Source organism: Heterodontus francisci, chromosome 4 (assembly GCF_036365525.1).
Source record: "Heterodontus francisci isolate sHetFra1 chromosome 4, sHetFra1.hap1, whole genome shotgun sequence".
In the NCBI taxonomy this organism is placed as follows: Eukaryota; Metazoa; Chordata; class Chondrichthyes; order Heterodontiformes; family Heterodontidae; genus Heterodontus; species Heterodontus francisci.
In genome coordinates, this window is record NC_090374.1 from 202,673,502 (window position 1) to 202,692,824 (window position 19,323).

The following is a 19,323-nucleotide window of genomic DNA, read 5'->3' on the forward strand; positions in this document are numbered from 1 at the left end:
TACTCAAAAATTAGAGATTATTTTCACTAGGGACCTTGAGTCCCTAAAAAACACTACTTACTATATAAAAAAAAACTGTGGACTTTACCTTTCTCTTTATTTTAGCTACTAACCCAGCTATTTATTATTCCTGACAGGATGTCAGGAAAAAGTCAATCACCAAATATCAGATGTCTTTCCAGCTAAAAGTTGATTGTGTGCTGTGTTATACACTTTGGGGTAGATCATGACTTTGTGCTTTAGTGCAAAATGGGTGATGAGTTGGCAGACCTTTTAACACCTCTTCAATGTTTGTTTAAGTTAACTTCAAAGAAATAAATTCAATTGTTTTACACCATCACACAAAGTCATGATCAACTCCATTGAGTACTCTTTAAAAAAATCTAATGTGCTGGATAATTATTTTCAATATTAAACTGAATGACGCTGGCTCTTGGAGCACTATGAAGCAATGAGGCTGGGAGAAGCTGCTGACAGGGTCATTAAAAGGGAAGATACTCTGGAGAATAATACTTGTCAATTACTTGGTTGTAATAATGGGAAAAAATTGTTCAGAACATTTCCTGCCTGAGAGGGATATGTATCCTTTTACAGCTAATTGTATGTGGAAACCCATCGTGTACTGCTGCAGAATATAACACAAACCTCTGGAGTAAAGCTCTTTGTTGAATTTATGTTTTAACAGCTGTTTTAGTCATTTGCTTATGTTTTACTTTCTTCCCCTGGATGTGGCTACAGTCACTATACCACTTTACTCTGTTGTGGCCCAAACCATATCTGCCAAATTACCAGAGGTGTTATTAGCATTCTTTTCCTTAGAGAAGATTAAGGGGAAATTTAATAGCAGTGTTTAAAATGATGAAGGATATTAATAGAGTAAGTAGGGAGAAACTGTTTTCACTGGCAGGAGGATCAGTAACCAGAGGACCCAAATTTAAGGTAATTGACAAAAGAGGCCGAGGGGAAACAAGGAGAATTTACAGTAAATTGTCATAATCCAGCATGTGCTAGTGATGGAAGCAGATTCCATGGGAACTTGCAAAAGGGTATATACTTGTAGGAGGTAACATTGCAGGGCAAATGGGGAAAGCAGAGGGGAGTGGAACTAATTCGATAGCTCTTCCAAAGAGCTGGCATGGCATGATGGGCCGAATGGCTCCCACTCACCTGTATGATTCTATGTGTATCCCCTTCCTCCTCTGTATAAACCCTTTCTGCCCACGATCCAGACCCTGCTGAAAACTGAACTGCTCCTGTGGTCCGGAACACCTCTACTGTGATCCAGACCACATCCGCACCCATAGTCCAGATTCCCCCTCCCCCATTAAACTCTCTCCCTCCCCCAATGCACCTACCTGCTCTTGTAGACATCGGCCCAGTGAAACAGGTTTCCCGTTTCAACCAGCAACTACAGGCCAGCCAGCTTAACTTGGGCAGCAGGAAAGCTTTTAGAAATGATAAGCCAGGTCAAAATTAACAGTCACTCTGACAAGTGTGAATTAATTAAGGAAATCCAGCATGAATTTCTTAAAGGCAACTTGTGTTTAACTAACTTGATTGAGTTTTTTGATGAGGTAAGAGGTTCATGAGGGTAATGCAGTTAATGTGATCTATATGGACTTCCAAAAAGTGTTTGATAAAGTGCCGCATAATTGACTTGCCAGGAAAGTTGGAGCTCATGGTATAAAAGGGACAGTGGAGTTTGGATACAAAATTGATTTTGGGTTGGAAACAGAGTAGTGGTGAATGGTTGCTTTTTAATCTGGAGAAAGGTACACAGTGGGGTTGCTACCATGACTGCTGCTTTCCTTGATATATATTAAGTCCTTGGGGTGTACAGGGCACAATTTCACTCTTTGCTCAGTTATCCTGTTGCTCTTTACGTTTGGGTTTTCCTTGATTTTACATGTCAATATTTTTTTCATGCCACTTTTTTACTTTCCAAACTTCCTTTTTAATTTCACTCCTGCAATTTGTGTACTCCTCTAGGCTTTCTGCAGTCTTGTTCTCTCGGTATCTGACATTAGCTTTCCTTCTTTTTCACCTTATCCTACCCCAGATGCTCCCAGATATCCAGCAGGCTCTAGCTCTGGGACTCCCACTCTTTTTCTTTCTGGGAACAGATTTGTTCTGAATGCTCATTATCTTCTCCTGGAATGCATCCCACTGCTCTATAACTGATTTACCTTTGAGGAGCTGTTATCAGTCTACTTTAGCTAAATCATATCTCAGTCAAGTAGCTGATAGAAATTTAAATAAAAGGTATTGTTTTGGTCATTAACCCAGGCATGCTCTGTAGCATACCAAGGCTGCTGAAGACATTCTCAAGGCACAGGGAGTTGATACTTATCCATGAGAGTGATCAAAAATATGGAAAGGGAAAATGGTAGAGATAACTCAAAAATGCACCATACACCTCAGGGACAAGACAGCTGAAAGAGTGTAGAATATTTCACAAAGAGTAAATCAGTCAGAGGAGTGGCTTTGTTTATAAGGGATTAAAAAAAAAATTATTTGCTGACTTTTTGGAAGCTATTTAAAAAGGTAAACATAACAGCATAAGGGAAGAAGATAGAAACATTTTCGAGTAGAAATTAATAATAAGGGCAACAAAGTAATGATTAGCAACCACAATTGAACACACTGCCCCGTCAAGGGGAGTTCTGGTCTCAGACTAATGGATTTACATCCAGCAAGGTCCTTGTGTTCAATGGATGCTCCCCATCCCATCTTGCTTGTTTTCCTGGTAGGGAGTTGTGAGCCAGGCTATCAACCTGTTCAGGTAAAAAGTGACATTGACCTGAAACGTTAACTCTGTTTCACTCTCCACAGATACTGTCAGACCTGCTGAGTATTTCCAGCATATGATTGCCTGGATGCAAAGTAGTGGAAGGATTAGATTTCGTCAAAACAGAAGAAAGAGTAGAAGATTGAGCATGTTAAAGGTGAACGAACAGAGAGAACTGTTTATGAAGTATGAAAGGCTGCAGAAAATCAAATACGATAATCGAGGAATTCAGTATTCTACAGGTAATTATTTACCACTAAAGATTTGTAAATCTGAAATTTAACAAATAAGCTTATATCTTAAAAGCCAGTTGCCAGAAACATTCAAAAATATTTTATTTTGTCTCCTATATGATCCAACATGGGAACAAGCTCTTGTAATGTAAGTGCTTGAAGCTTTTGTTTTAACTGCAGATATCAACTCTCACTGCTTCTGAACTATTGTCAATGGCTGCATTTGCTGACAATGCAACCACTAGGTGGTGCAGTATTAGCACATGCGTAAATGCAGCTTGTTTCACTGAAATGTCACTGTCTGTGACATTCAGGCAGCTACCAGTAATAAAGATGGTGCTGCTCAATTTGACACAAAAAAATGAATGAGACACAAACCCCCTCACCCCTCAAGGACTGCGATCACCGCCTCCACACCCGCCCACCCAACAATACCCCATTCCCTCCAGTGATCACTGCTTCTCTTCCCCACTCCCTCCCCCAATCGCTGCCTCAGTCGCCAATGCAGTTTCCCGCTCCCTCCTGCAATCACTGCTTCTCTTCACCGCTACATCCCGCGCCTGCGCGGAGTAACGACGGCGATGGAGCGAGCGAGATGCGAGAGGCAGGGTGAGGAAAGTGACAAGGCGGGATGGAGCAGTGAGCAGGCGGGAGCGGCAGGATGCAGCGGTGAAGAGAAGCAGCGATCGAGGGAGTGAGTGGGAAACTGAATGTGGCGACTGAGGCGGAGATTGCAGGAGGGAGTGGGCAAAAGAAGTAGAGATTGAGGTGGGGGAGGGGAAGAGAAGCAGGGATTGGGGTGGGGGAGAGGGTGAAGAGATACAGAGATTGAGGTGGGGGAGGGGAAAAGAAGCAGAGATTGGGGTGGGGGAGGGGGTGAAGAGAAACAGAGATTGAGGTGGGGGAGGGGAAGAGAAGCGGAGATTGAGGTGGGGGCGGGGAAGAGAAGCAGAGATTGTGGTGGGGGAGGGTGAAGGGAAGCAGAGATTGAGCTGGGGGAGGGTGAAGAGAAGCAGAGATTGAGCTGGGGGAGGGTGAAGAGAAGCAGAGATTGAGGTGGGGGAGGGGAGAAGAGAAGCAGAGATTGAGGTGGGGGAGGGTGAAGAGAAGCAGAGATTGAGCTGGGGGAGGGGAGAAGAGAAGCAGAGATTGAGGTGGGGGTGGAGTGAAGAGAAGCAGAGATTGAGGTGGGGGAGGAGGTGAAGAGAAACAGAGATTGAGGTGGGGGAGGGTAAGAGAAGCGTAGATTGAGGTGGGGGCGGGGAAGAGAAGCAGAGGTTGAGGTGGAGGAGGGGGTGAAGAGAAGCAGAGATTGAGGTGGGGGAGGGGGTGAAGAGAAGCAGAGATTGAGGGTGGGGGAGGGGGTGAAGAGAAGCAGAGATTGAGGTGGGGGAGGGGGAAGAGAAGCGGAGATTGAGGTGGGGGCGGGGAAGAGAAGCAGAGATTGTGGTGGGGGAGGGTGAAGGGAAGCAGAGATTGAGCTGGGGGAGGGTGAAGAGAAGCAGAGATTGAGCTGGGGGAGGGTGAAGAAAAGCAGAGATTGAGTTGGGGGAGAGTGAAGAGAAGCAGAGATTGAGCTGGGGGAGGGTGAAGAGAAGCAGAGATTGAGGTGGGGGAGGGGAGAAGAGAAGCAGAGATTGAGGTGGGGGAGGGTGAAGAGAAGCAGAGATTGAGCTGGGGGAGGGTGAAGAGAAGCAGAGATTGAGCTGGGGGAGGGGAGAAGAGAAACAGAGATTGAGGTGGGGGCGGAGTGAAGAGAAGCAGAGATTGAGGTGGGGGAGGGTGAAGAGAAGCAGAGATTGAGGTGGGGGAGGGGGTGAAGAGAAACAGAGATTGAGGTGGGGGAGGGGGAGAAGAGAAACAGAGATTGAGGTGGGGGCGGAGTGAAGAGAAGCAGAGATTGAGGTGGGGGAGGAGGTGAAGAGAAACAGAGATTGAGGTGGGGGAGGGGAAGAGAAGCGGAGATTGAGGTGGGGGCGGGGAAGAGAAGCAGAGGTTGAGGTGGAGGAGGGGGTGAAGAGAAGCAGAGATTGAGGTGGGGGAGGGGGTGAAGAGAAGCAGAGATTGAGGTGGGGGAGGGGGTGAAGAGAAGCAGAGATTTGAATTGGGGGAGGGGAAGAGAGGCAGAGATTGAGGTGGGGGAGGGGAAGAGAAGCAGAGATTGAGGTGGAGGGGTGGAAGAGCAGCGGTGATTGAGGTGGCGATTGCGGGAGGGAACGCGGTTCCGTTGTGGGGTTGGAGGTGGCAATCGTGGCCACTGACGGGTTAGACAGCACTCGGACGTCGTTACGTTTGATGTCATTACCTGGTGACATCACTGCGCGCATGTGCGGACGCAAAGTGGCAAGCTGGCAAATGTCCAGACGCACATGCTCTGAATTGTCAGAAATACTCTGTTGCCAATATACCACTGACCTTGATTTCCAGAACACATTCAGCTGAATTTGAACCATCAGTGGCTGAAAAGATGACTTCATCGTGCATTGTCTCAGAGTCATCATGATTGTACCTGTGAACACAGACATTTTCACCCACAGTTATTATTGTCATAAAGTAAATCCCATCAATGTAACTGCTCCAGTCTTCACCTAAAGTAACTGCTGGAATTAATATGTTACAAATTAGATGCAGGCAGGACAAGAGGTAACACCTTAACGGATGACCTGAAATCTGCAATAGTGTTAAGTAATGCAAAGTATTAAGTGCAAGTTATTTTAATAAATTGAATGTGACTCCATGTGACGGAACTGAAAGAGTATGCAAATTACTAAAGACCCTTCCCCACCTCAGAGTTGACAGCCACTCAAGGAGAGGCACAGCAACACCTAACCAAACACTTTGTCCTGTGCTTCATGGGCAGAAAGTCTAATGATGCTGACTTCTGAAATAAAAACAAGAAATGCTGGAATCACTCAGCAGGTCTGGCAGCATCTGTGGAAAGAGAAGCAGAGTTAACGTTTCGGGTCAGTGACCCTTCTTCGGAACTGACAAATTTTAGAAAAGTCACAGATTATAAGCAAGTGAGGTGGGGGTGGGGCAAGAGATAACAAAGGAGAAGGTGTAGATTGGACCAGGCCACATAGCTGACCAAAAGGTCACGGAGCAAAGGCAAACAATATGTTAATGGTGTGTTGAAAGACAAAGCATTAGTACAGATTAGGTGTAAATACACTGAATATTGAACAGCAGCAAGTGCAAACCTGAAAAAAAAACAGTGAGTAAGCAAACTGAACAAACTAAGATGAAATGAAATAAATGCAAAAAAAAGATTGTAAAAAATGTAAAAAAGAATGTAAAAACAAGGAAGAAAAAATAACTAAAAATGAAAGTAAAATGGGGGGCTGTCATGCTCTGAAATTATTGAGCTCAATATTCAGTCCGGCGGGCTGTAGCGTGCCTAATCGGTAGATGAGATGCTGTTCCTCGAGCTTGCGTTGATGTTCACTGGAACACTGCAGCAATCCCAGGACAGAGATGTGAGCATGAGAGCAGGGGGGAGTGTTGAAATGGCAAGCAACCGGAAGCTCAGGGTCCTGCTTGCGGACTGAGCGGAGGTGTTCCGCAAAGCGGTCACCCAGACTGCGCTTGGTCTCCCCAATGTAGAGGAGACCACACTGTGATGCTGACTTCTGGTTCTTTGCTATTGAGAAACAAGAGCTTCGAGTTCAGAGAATTTGCAGGATCAAGTAGGTTCATTCAGGAAATCAAATTGCAAACTTCTTCAAAAACTCCTCCATCATTTTTCAGTCAAATATCTTTCTAATCAGCTACAATCACAGTTATATAAGAAAGGTTAAAGACACAAATGCTTGCAGTCCTTTGTCCTTTAGGTCACATGGAGTCTCAAATAGTGACTAAATAATCTTCATCAAAATCCTTGCCTCCTGGATCAACTCAGTGTCCCATCACTTTGTGCATTCAAATTAAACAGTTTAGTTCACATCGAGTTTGCTTTCCTTTCACTTTAATATCCCAGTTAGTTTAATCCCATTCTTGAGCTCAGGGACCTCACACCTGGATATTTCCAGCATCTCATTAGAAACCCCATCACTCACTCAATCTCTGTCTATCCAATACAAGTATCAGCACAGATCTATTCATCCTGGGATTTAGAAAATCAATTGAGCGAGCACACTGGATAATCCATAAAGCACATGTTAGCAGCAGCAGCTGCAAGTGGTCCAGGAGCAGCAAAAAGCACTTGCCAGAGAGTCAGGTCACCTTTCTCCCACTCACTCCCAATATTTTTTAATATTCCACCAAATCTAATCCCGCTCTCCCAAACCGTTTAATATCCCATCTAGTCTATACAAGCACTTCCGCTGACTCTCCATACCCTTTAACATCCCACTCTCCCATTCATTCACTTCCTATCGCCTTTAATTTCCCAGCTAGTCTAATCCCATTCACTATCCATACTGATTAATATCCAACATAATCTAATTTCACTCTCCCATTCACACCCCAAACCCTTTAATATCCCAGCTAGTCTACTCCTACTCAAATGTTCACTCCCTATATCCTTTAATATCCCACTTAGTCCAATCCCGCTCTCCTGCACACTCTCCCTACCCTTTATGTCCCAGCTACTCTAATGCCATCTGCCTGCTCAGTTCCTGTACCTTTTAATGTCCCTGACTCTCTAATTCCACTCTCCCATTCACTCCCCATCTGCTTGACTATCTCAGCTTGTCTAATCCCTCTAAATTATTCACTCCCCATACCTTTAATATCCCACTTACCCTTCAATATTCCAGCTAGTCTAATCCCATTCTCCCATTCACGATCCTTACTGTTTAAAATTCAACACAATCTAATTTCACTCTCCCATTCAAACTCCAAACCCTTCAATATTCCAACGAGTTTAATGCCATTCTCCTACTGAATCTTCAACTGAAATCATACAAATATTGCTGCCCGGTACTCTCACTTGATGAAGAAAATAAATTGGACTGGATGAAGCAGATCTTTCTACTCACACTATTTAGAGCCTTCTAAATCACCAAGTAACTTAGTTAACATTCAGACTATAAATTCAATTAACAAAAAGAAGCAAAGGTGTTTAACTAAGAAGTCCCAGAAACAAAACAGGCATGATACACAAACTTGATGTTGTAGGAAGTAGCCACCTCATGTCTAGCACATGCATGAACCTGGACAGAAACATAGAAAATAGGAGCAGGAGTAGGCCATTTGGCCCCTTGGGCCTGCTCTCCCATTCAACTAGATCATGGCTGATCTTCTACCTCAACACCATTTTCCCGCACTCTGCCCATATCCTTCAATATCTTTAATATCTTGAAATCTATCGATCTCTGGCATAGAGGATTCCAAAGATTCACCACCCTGAGTGAAAACATTACCCCTCATCTCAATACGAGGCTTACCTCGTATTCTGAGACTGTTTCGCTTGGTTCTAGACCCTACCCCCCTTGACCACCTAATCCCCAGCCAGGGAAAACATCCTTCCTGCATCTGTCCTGTCGAGCCCTGTAAGGACTTTGGAGGTTTCAATGAGATCATCTCTCATTCTTCTAAACTCTAGAGAATATAGATCCAGTCTCTTCAATCTCTCCTCATAGGACAATCCCACCATCCCAGGAATCGATTTGGTGAACCTTCGTTGCACTCTCTTTATGGCAAGTATATCCTTCCTTAGATAAGGAGGCCAAAACTGTACACAATACTCCAGGTGCGGTCTCACCAAGGCACTCTACAATTGCAGCAAGACATCTTTACTCCTGTACTCGAATCCTCTTTCAATAAAGGTCACTATACCATTTGCCTTCCTAATTGCTTGCTACACCTGTATGTTAGCTTTCAGTGACTTATAAACAAAGACACCCAGGTCCCTTTGGACAGCAACACTTCCCAATCTCTCACCTCTTAAGAAATACTCTGCATTTCTTTTTTTCCTATCAAAGTGGATAACGTCACATTTTTCCACATTGCATGTGCCATGTCTTTGCCCACTCACTTAGTCCCCTGAAGCCTCTTTGCACCTTCCTCCCAACTTACATTCCCACCTAGTTTTGTGTCATCAGCAAACTTGGAAATATTACATTTGGTCTCCACATCCAAATCATTGATATAGATTGTGAACAGCTGGGGCTCAAGCACTGATCCTTCCAGTAGCCCACAAGTAACAGCCTGTCAACCTGAGAATGATCAGATGGACTATCAGCCCAGATGTATTTTTTGGGATGGAAAAGAAAATAAGGATGAATGTGTCCACCTGTCATCTCTACCAGGTGTCAGGTGTTTGTGTCACAGCCCAATTTTTCTGGGCCACTGATAGATAAATGTGCAGGATCTTGTTAGTGGTGACGAGACCTCAAACATGACAAAGATAGTACCATCTACCCAGGCAAGGGGGCAGGGTAAGCTTCCAAAATGTCAGGAACTATTACAGGCCAATGCCTTTGTAGGGATCATTGCCAAGAGTGGAGCCTCCCCATAAAACCGTTAACTGGACATGGAGGCAAATGTCACATTCTCAAAATGCCTATGCACTCTTCTTCTACATAGACCTCCAGAATAGACCAGCTGATATATTGCAGCAAACATTGAGTCTGGAGAGTGGATGTAGATAGTAACATAGAAAAATAGGAGCAGGAGTAGGCCATTCAGCCCTTAATGCCTGCACTGCCATTCAATACGATCATGGCTGATCATTCAAACTCAGTACCCTGTTCCTGCTTTCTCCCCATATCCCTTGATCCCTTTAGCCCTATATTCTTTCTTGAATATATTTAATGATTTGGCCTCAACTGCTTTCTGTGGTAGAGAATTCCACAGGGTCACCACTCTCTTTTTTTTCTTTTTTCTTTCACCTCCTTCCCATGTGTGCTATTGTGATCTCCTGGAGGTTTTAACTGCAAACAGATTCCAAGCTCACACTAAAAGGGCATCATGGAACTTGGCAAACTGTTTCAAAGGGCCAAATTATGTCCTACCAGAAGCTAGTTCAAAAGTACCATATTCCAGAGTAGGACTTTTTCCATCATTATGGATCTGCTATTTCCTCCATGGACTTTGGAATACAATGCAAACAATTACTTTTCAATCAAAGTCTCTGACTCAGACGAGGAATATAGACACATTTCCTCACTGTAATCCCTGTTCCACCTTCTTCACTGCAGATAGCACTGATAGTCACCAGGCACATTGACACTAGATCTGAACATAGAATCATAGAAATTTACAGCATGGAAGGAGGCCATTTAGCTCATCATGTCCACAGTGGCCAACAAGTAGACATCCAGTCTCACCATTAGGTTATGGCACTTCAGGTGCATATCCAAATACTTTTCAAATGTTATGAGGGTTTCTGTCTCTACAACTCTTTCGGGCAGTGAGTTCCAGATCCCCACCACCTTCTGGGTGAAAACAATCCCCTCAAATCCCCTCTAAACCTCCTCCCTCTTATCCTAAATCTAAGCTCCCTGGTTATGGACCCCTCAACCAAGGGAAATAGGCCATCCTATCCACTCTATCTAGACTCCTCATAATTTTATACACTTCAGTTAGGTCTCTCCTCAGCCTCCTCTGGTCCAAAGAAAACAATCCCAGCCTATACAATCTTTCCTCATAACTAAAATTCTCCAGTCCAGGCAATATCCTTATAAATCTGCTCTGTACCCTCTCTAGTGCAATCACACCTTTCCTATAGTGCGGTGACTAGAACTACACACAGTACTCCAGCTGTGGCCTAACTAGTGTTTCATACAGTTCCAGCATAACCTCCCAGCCTGTATTCTATGCCTTGGCTAAAAAAGACAAGTATCTTGTATGCCTTCTTGACCACATTATCAATGTGTCCAGCCACCTTCAGGGATATGTGGACATGCACTCCAAGGTCCCTCAGTTCCTCTACACTTCTCAGTATTCTACCATTTATTGTGTATTCCCTTGACTTGCTAGCCTTCCCCAAATGCATTACATAACACTTTTCTAGATTGAACTCCATCTGCCACTTGTCCATTGATATCTTGCTGCAGTCTACAGCTTTCTTCTTCATTATCAACCACACAACCAATTTTTGTGTTGTCTGCAAACTTCTTAATCATACCCCCTTCATTCAAGTCCAAATCATTGATGCACCACAAAAAGCAAGGGACCTAGTACCTAGTTCTACGGCAGCCCACTGGAAACAGCCTTCCAGTTACAAAAGCATCCATAATTCATTACCCTTTGCTTCCTGCCTCTCAGTCAATTTTAGATCCAACTTGTCACTTTGCCTTGGATCCCATGAACTTTTACTTTTGTGACCAATCTGTCATGTGGGACTTTATCAAAAGCCTTGCTGTAATCCATATAAACAACATCAAAAGCATTACCCTCATCGACCCTCCTTGTTAACTCCTCAAAACATTCAATCATGTAGGTCAGATTCAAATCCATGCTAACTGTCTTTGAATAATCCATATCTTTCTAAATGAAGATTTATTCTGCTCTTCAGAATTTTTCCAATAATTTTCCCACCAGGCTGACTGGTCTATCCCTTTCTCCCTGTTTAAACAATGGTACAACATTGGCTGTCCTTTGACACTACACCTGTAGCCAGAGAGGATTGGAAAATGATGGTCAGAGCCTCCACTATTTCTTCTCTTACTTCCCTTAACAGCCTAGAATACATTTCATCTGCACTTGAGGATTTATCCTCTTTCAACGATTTCTTTATTCTTTTATGGGAATCGCAGGCAATGCCAAAATTGTGGCCCATCTCTAATTGCCCTTGACAACTGATTGGCTTGCTAGGCCATTTCAGAGGGCAGTTAAGAGTTCACATTGCTGTGGATCTCCCCTGATAGTTTAATGCAAACAGGAAAGATTACCGGCTGAGCAATATAAGTGAGGTGAGCATGCTACTCCTATGGTTTAATACACATGCGACATGTTACCAGGCGAGCAGTATAAGTGAGATCAGTGTGCTCTCTTGATGGATTAATACACAAGGGAATTATTATCATGTGACTAGAATAATTGAGGCAAGTGTGCTCCCCTGATCTGGTGTCACATGTAGGCCAGACCAGGTAAGGAAGGCAGATTTCCTTCCCTAAAGGACATTCGTGAACCAGGTAGGTTTTTGCGACAACTGATGATAGTTTCATGGCACCATTACTGCTGAGAGTAATTTCAGTTTTTTTTAAATTAAGCAATTGAACTTATTAACTGAAATTAAATTCCACCAGCTGTCATGGTGGGATTTGAACCCATGTCCCCAGGCAATAGCCTGGGTCTCTGGATTACTGGTTCAGTGATGCCACTGTCTCCCCCTTAATATATCCTCTCTCACTATGTCAAGTTCATCTAATATTTCACAATCCATCTGCCTGATTACAATGTCTGTATCGTTCCTCTCTTTTGCGAAAACAGATGCAAAGAACCATTAAGAACGATGGGCCAAGTGGCCTCTTGCTGCGCCGCAAACTTTCTACAATTTTTTTGAACCATAGTAACATGCTGTGCCTCCACACACACCCTAATGGCCCCCAATAGGCCCTACCATTTTTTAAATTATCCTCTTGCTCTTTATGGCTTTGTAAAAATTATTTGGATTTTCCTTGATTTTATTTGCTAATATTTTCTCATGCTCTCTCTTTGCTTTCCTAATTTCCTTTTTAATTTATTCTTTTGGGCCTCCTTATCTCGAGAGACAATGGATACGCGCCTGGAGGTGGTCAGTGGTTTGTGAAGCAGCGCCTGGAGTGGCTATAAAGGCCAATTCTGGAGTAACAGGCTCTTCCACAGGTGCTGCAGAGAAATTTGTTTGTTGGGGCTGTTGCACAGTTGGCTCTCCCCTTGCGCCTCTGTCTTTTTTCCTGCCAACTACTAAGTCTCTTCGACTCGCCACAATTTAGCCCTGTCTTTATGGCTGCCCGCCAGCTCTGGCGAATGGTGAATTTAACTCCTACACTATCTATACTCCTCTAGGTTTTCTGCAGTATTGAGCTTTTGGTATTTGTCATAAGCTTCCATGTTTTCATTATCCTTTCTTTTCATCTCCTTGACATCCAGGGGCCTCTGAATTTCTGAGTCTACGCTTTTTCTTTAACGGAACATACTTGCTCTGAACCCTCACTATCTCTTCTGTGAATGCCTCTCAGTGATCTGGCACTGATTTACTTTCATAGCTGTTTCCAGTCCTCTTTAGCTAAATCATATCTCAACTTAGTAAAATTAGCTTTTCCTCAATTAAGAATTTTTATTCCTTGTCTATCTTTGACCTTTTCCATGACAACCCTAAATCTAAATGCCTTATGGTCACTTCTACCCAAGTGCTTCCCAACTGATACCCCTTCCACCTGTCCAGTTCATTCCCTAAAATTAAGTCCAGAGCTGCCCCTTCTCTTGTTGGGCTTGCTACGTACTGGCTAAAAAGGTTCTCCTGAATGCATTTTAAGAATTCTGCTCCCTCTGTGCATTTCACACTAATTCTATTCCAATTGAAATCCCCCATTATTACTGCCCTATTGTTTCTGCAGAGATTTGCCTGCACATTTGCTGCTCTATCCCTCTCTGACTGTTTGTGGGTCTATAGTAAGCTCCCAGGAGTGTGATTTTGTTCTAATATATAGCGGCAATGGTCCCAATATTTACCAATACGTAAATTCAGAGGGTGGGTGGAGGAGTTATGGTCAGGAAACCTGCAAGTACAGGTTTTCCCGAATGCCATGGAGTTTTAACTGCAGTGTGTGTGTTAACTTGTTTTTCTAGGTTTCCCATGCAACAGCCAGACTGATTGATAAGTTGTCAGGTGGGAAATCCTGGGCATTAAGAAATATATCTATCTCCTCCTGAATAGATTTAATGATTTGGCCTCCACTGCCTTCTGCGGTAGAAAATTCCACAAGTTAACCACCCTCTGAGTGAAGAAATTTCTCCGCATCTCGGTTCAAAATGGCATACCCCTAATCCTGAGACTGTGACCACTGGTTGTAGACTCCCCAGCCAATGGGAACATCCTCTCTGTATCTAGCCTGTCTAGTCCTGTTAGAATGTTATAGATTTCTGTGAGATATCCTCTCATTCTTCTGAACTCTAGTGAATATAGGCCTAGTCGACCCAATCTCTCCTCATACGTCAATCCTGCCATCCCAGTTTTCAGCCTAATAAATCTTCCTTGCACTCCCTCCAAGGCAAGAACATCCTTCCTCAGATAAGGAGACCAAACCTGCACACAATACTCCAGATGTGGTCTCACCAAGGCCCAGTATAACTGCAGTAAGACATCCTTGCTACTGTACGCAGATCCTCTTGCAATGAAGGCCAACATACTATTCACCTTCCTAATTGCTTGCTGCACCTGAATGCTTGCTTTCAGCGACTGGTGTACAAGGACACCCAGGTCTCGTTGTACCTCCCCCTTTCCCAATCTACCACCATTCAGATAATAATCCGCCTTTCTGTTTTTACAATCAAAGTGGATAACCTCACATTTATCCACATTATACTGTATCTGCCAAGCATTTGCCCACACACCCAACTTGTCCAAATCACATTGGAGCCTCTTTGCATCCTCCTCACAGCTCACATTCCTCCCCCCCCCCCCCGCCAGCTTTGTGTCGCCTGCAAACTTGGAAATGCCACATTTAGTTCACTCACCCAAGTCATTAATATATATTGTGAATAGCTGGGGCCCAAGCACTGATCCCTGCAGTACCACACTAGTCACTGCCTACCACCTGGAAAAAGACCCATTTATTCCTACTCTCTGTTTCCTGTCTGTCAACCAATTCTCAATCGATGCCAGTATATTACCGCCAATCCCATGTGCTTTAATTTTGCACAGTAACCTTTTATGGATGTAAATGGAATAGTGTAGGTCAGATGATCGGCGCAACATCGAGGGCCGAAGGGCCTGTACTGCGCTGTAATATTCTAATTCTAAAAAAATGTGGGACCTTCTCTAAAGCTTCCTGAAAATCCAAATATACCACATCCACTGGTTCTTCCTTATCTATTCTACTAGTTTTATCCTCAAAAAACTCCAGTAGATTTTTAAAGTATGATTTCCCTTTCGTAAACCCATGCTGACTTTGTCCAATCCCATTTATGCTTTTCAGGTGTTCTGCTATCACATCCTTTAGAATAGACTCTAGCATTTTCCCCACTACTGATTTTTTAAATAGTGGGGTTACATTTGCCACCCTCCAATCTGTAGGAACTGTTCCAGAGTCTATAGAATTTTGGAAGATGACCACCAATGCATCCACTATTTCCAGGGCCACTTCCTTTAGTACTTTGGGATGTAGATTATCAGGCCCTGGGGATTTGTCAGCCTTTAACCCCATTAATTTCCCTTGCACTATTTTTTTTACTAATACTGATTTCCTTCAGTTCCTCCCTCTCATTAGACCCTTGGTTCCCTAACATTTCTGGGAGGTTATTTGTGTCCTCCTTTGTGAAGACAGGACCAAAGTACGTGTTTAACTGTTCTGCCATTTCTTTGTACCTCATTATAATTTCCCCCATTTCTGACCTACATTTGTCTTCACTAATCTTTTTCTCTGCACATATTTATAGAATCTTTTACAGTCAGTTTTTATGTTCCCGCAAGTTTACTCTCATATTCTATTTGCCCCCACTTAATCAACCTCTTTGTCCTCCTTTGCTGAATTCTAAACTGCTCCCAATCCTCAGACTTGCTGCTTTTTCTGGCCATTTTATATGCCTCCTCTTTGGATCTAATACTATCCCTAATTTCTTTTGTAAGCCACGGTTGAGCCACCTTTCCGGTTTTATTTTTGCACCAGACAGGGATGAATAATTGTTGTAATTCATGTTCTTTAAATATTATCCATTGTCTATCCACCATCAACCCTTTTAGTAAAGTTCCCCAATCTACCATGACCAACCCGTGCCTCATACCTTCATAGTTTCGTTTATTTAGATTCAGGACCCTAGTTTCAGATTCAACTATTTCACTCTGCATCTTAATGAAGAATTCTATCATGTTATGGTTGCTCCTGCCCAAGGGACCCCGCACAACAAGATTGTTAATTAGTCCTTTCTCATTGCACAATACCCAGTCTAGGATAGCCTGTTCTCTAGTTCGTTGCTCAACGTATTGGTCTAAAAAACCATCACATACACACTCCAGGAAATCCTCGTCCACAGTATTATTGCTAATTTGGTTTGACCAATCTACATATTGATTAAAGTCACCCATGATTACAGTTGTACCCTTATTGCATGCGTCTCTAATTTCCTGTTTAATGCCATCCCTTACATCTCCACTACTGTTTGGGCCTATAGACAACCCCCACCAATGTTTTCTGCCCCTTGGTGTTTCTTTGCTCTGCCCATACAGATTCCACATCATGATTTTCCGAGACAATATCCTTCCTCACCATTGCATTGATTTCCTCCTTTACGAACAGCACTACCCCTCCTCCTTTCCCTTTTTGCCTGTCCTTCCTAAATATTGAATACCCCTGTATGTTCAGTTCCCATCCTTGGTCACCTTGCAGCCATGTCTCTGTAATCGCTACTGTATCATAACCGTTTATATCCATTTGCATTGTTAATTCATCTACCTTATTGCAAATGCTCCGCACATTAAAACACAATGCCTTTAGACTTGTTTTTTTAACATTGTTAGTCATCTTAGATTTATTTTGCACTACGGCTCCATTTGTTTCTCGCCCTTGTTTTCTCTGCCTTCCACTTTTGCTTCTTACCATTCTGTCTTTCATTTCTATCCTTGTTTCCCTCTCCTCTGTCTCCCTGCTCACATTCCCATCCCCCTGCCATTCTAGTTTAAATCCTCCCCGACAGCACTAGCAAACACCCCCCCCACCCCCCGAGGAAATTGGTCCTGGTCCTGCCCAGATGTAACCTGTCCAGTTGGTACTGGTCCCACCTTCCCCAGAAGTGGTCCCAATAACCCAGGAATCTGAATCCTTTCCCCCTGCACCATTTCTCCAGCCACATATTCATCTGATATATCCTGCTATTTCTGCTCTCGCCACCACATGGCACTGGTAGTAAGCCTGAGATTACTACCTTTGAGCTCCTGCTTTTTAATTTTCATCCTAACTCCCAATATTCAGCTTGTAGGACCTCATCCCTTTTTTTACCTATGTCATTGGTATTGATATGTACCACAACAGCAGGCTGCTCACCCTCCCCCCTCAGACTGCCCCGCAGCCACTCAGAGACATCCTTGACCCTTGCACCCGGGAGGCAACATACCATCCTGGAGTCTCTTTTGCAGTCGCAGAAATGCCTGTTTGTTCCCCTTGCAATTGAATCCCCTATCACTGTAGCCTTGCCACTCTTCTTCTGCTCCTCCTGTGCAGCAGAGCCACCTATGGTGTCATGAACGTGGCTCTTTCTGCTTTCCCCTAGCCATCTCCCCCAACGATATCCAAAGCGGTATATTTGTTAGAGAGGGGGATGGCCACAGGGGACTCCTGCAGTACCTGCCTTCCTCTACTCTGCCTGGTGGTCATCCATTCCCTTTCTGCCTTTGCAGCATTTGCCTTAGGCTTAACGTGCTATCCACGATGATCTCAGCATCGCGGATTCTCCACAGTGAATTCACCCACAGCTCCAGCTCTGTAATGCGGGTAGCCAGTAGCTGCAGATGGATACACTTCCTGCACATATGGTCATCAGGGACACTGGAAGCGTCCCTGATTTCCCACATAGCGCAGGAGGAGCATATCATGGGTGCAAGCTTTCGTGCCATGACTTACCTTTAGATTACTTAGTTACTCCCTTTAAATAAAAGCTACTAATTATGCTAGGGGCCTTGTTCTACTCCAAACACTACCCACTACAACCTCAAGTCCTTAATAAATTACACTAATTAAAAAAACACACTTACTAACCTTATCACTTATACAGAAGGTTTTGAGGTTTTCTTAAAAAAAAAGAACTTTCCCCTTATTATTTTTTAAGCTATTTACAGGCACTAACAGCTGTTACTTACCCAACCAATCAACTTATAGTTTTCCTGTGATGTCACCGTTTACTTTTTTCTTCTTTTCTCAAAACTCCGCGCCTGGACTCCACTCTGCTCCCGGAAGGTAAGTGTCTAGGCTGCGATTCTCGGGCTGTATTTATCCGCTCCTCTCTTGGCGTTCTCCCCTCAGGTCTGCTCCACTCGGCTCTGCTCCCGGAAGGTAAGTGGTGGTGCTGGCGGTTCTCTAGAGAGCCAAAGTAAAGGCGCAGCTGTTGCAGGATTTCCAGACTGCACCGTTGGCTACTGGCCAGAGTCTGCGAACGGGTTCTGGTCTTTGGAGATTCCCCTTGGCAATGCTCTTGTGGTTCATTATGATGTTGAGGTCCTTACATGCTGGTCTGCAACTGCTTGTCCGCTCATGTCTACGATGTGGAACATTTGTGGTTTCCATGCCAACATGCCATAGCTGTATTGCATTGTCAGTGTGCTACTGCATGGGATTTCCAATGATTCCGCTCAATATATTTGAGGATTCAGACTGGTAGAATATTTGCATTAGCTCCAGTGTCAATCTTAACCTTGAGTGTATGTTTTATAGCTTTCTTTGGGTACATGATGTTAATAGTGGCAAAAGCGTCCAGTTGTTTGACTTCATTAACGTGATTTGTCAGGTTCACGATGCCTGTTCATCTTTTGTCTGAGAACTACTTCTCTCTGAGCCTTGTCTCAGGTCTGTTTTGCCGTGGATTTTGTGTAGCGGCTTGCATTTATACCAGTTTCTGGCACTTTCCTTGCTGCTGTTGCCCTGCTGCTGCGCCTTTCTTCTGTTCGTCTGTGCCTGACCATGACTTCTGGCTGTGTCTTTAGAGCCAGAATTCCTGCGTAGGTGGGCCCAGTGTCATTTTGCACATCATGTCTTGTGCAGGTCATGAAATGCAGGACAGCTTCACCGTGGGTGTACCAACCACACTTAACACACAGCTTGTTTGCTCTTTTCAACCTGGTTATGGTGCCAATACTGTTGGCTGAACCTTGTACTTACAGATGCTATTGTCCAGCTACAATGACTTTGTATTTCCTGCCCTCTTCCAGCAATGCATCAATGCTGTCACCTTTCTTTTTCCCCAAGAGGTATTTCTGAAATACATCAATGGGTGTTGAGATAATCACCAGCTCCATTAGTCACTCTGACATCTCAACGTCTGACCAATCAACTCGTTGCCCTTGTTACAGAATCTACTGATGAACAGGGGGTTTATTGATTCCTGTGGCGGTTGTCTGTAGGACATCCAATTCTAGGTGGTGAATTCGAAAATTCTCTCTTAATTGGAGCTGATGTTCCAGCACTTTCCATATCTTTGTGGGATTTTTATAGTTCTCTTCAGATA

At 43.8% G+C, this 19,323-nt stretch overlaps 1 protein-coding gene across 1 annotated transcript in view; it reads right to left on the reverse strand.

Moving 5' to 3' along the window:
• The window catches only part of frem1a (Fras1 related extracellular matrix 1a), a 356,873-nt gene that overhangs the window by 176,263 nt on the left and 161,287 nt on the right, over window positions 1–19,323 (reverse strand). The window contains exon 15 of the mRNA XM_068030756.1: window positions 5,437–5,530. Coding sequence (XP_067886857.1) covers window positions 5,437–5,530 — 94 coding nt within the window. The remainder of the gene's footprint in view (window positions 1–5,436; window positions 5,531–19,323) is intronic.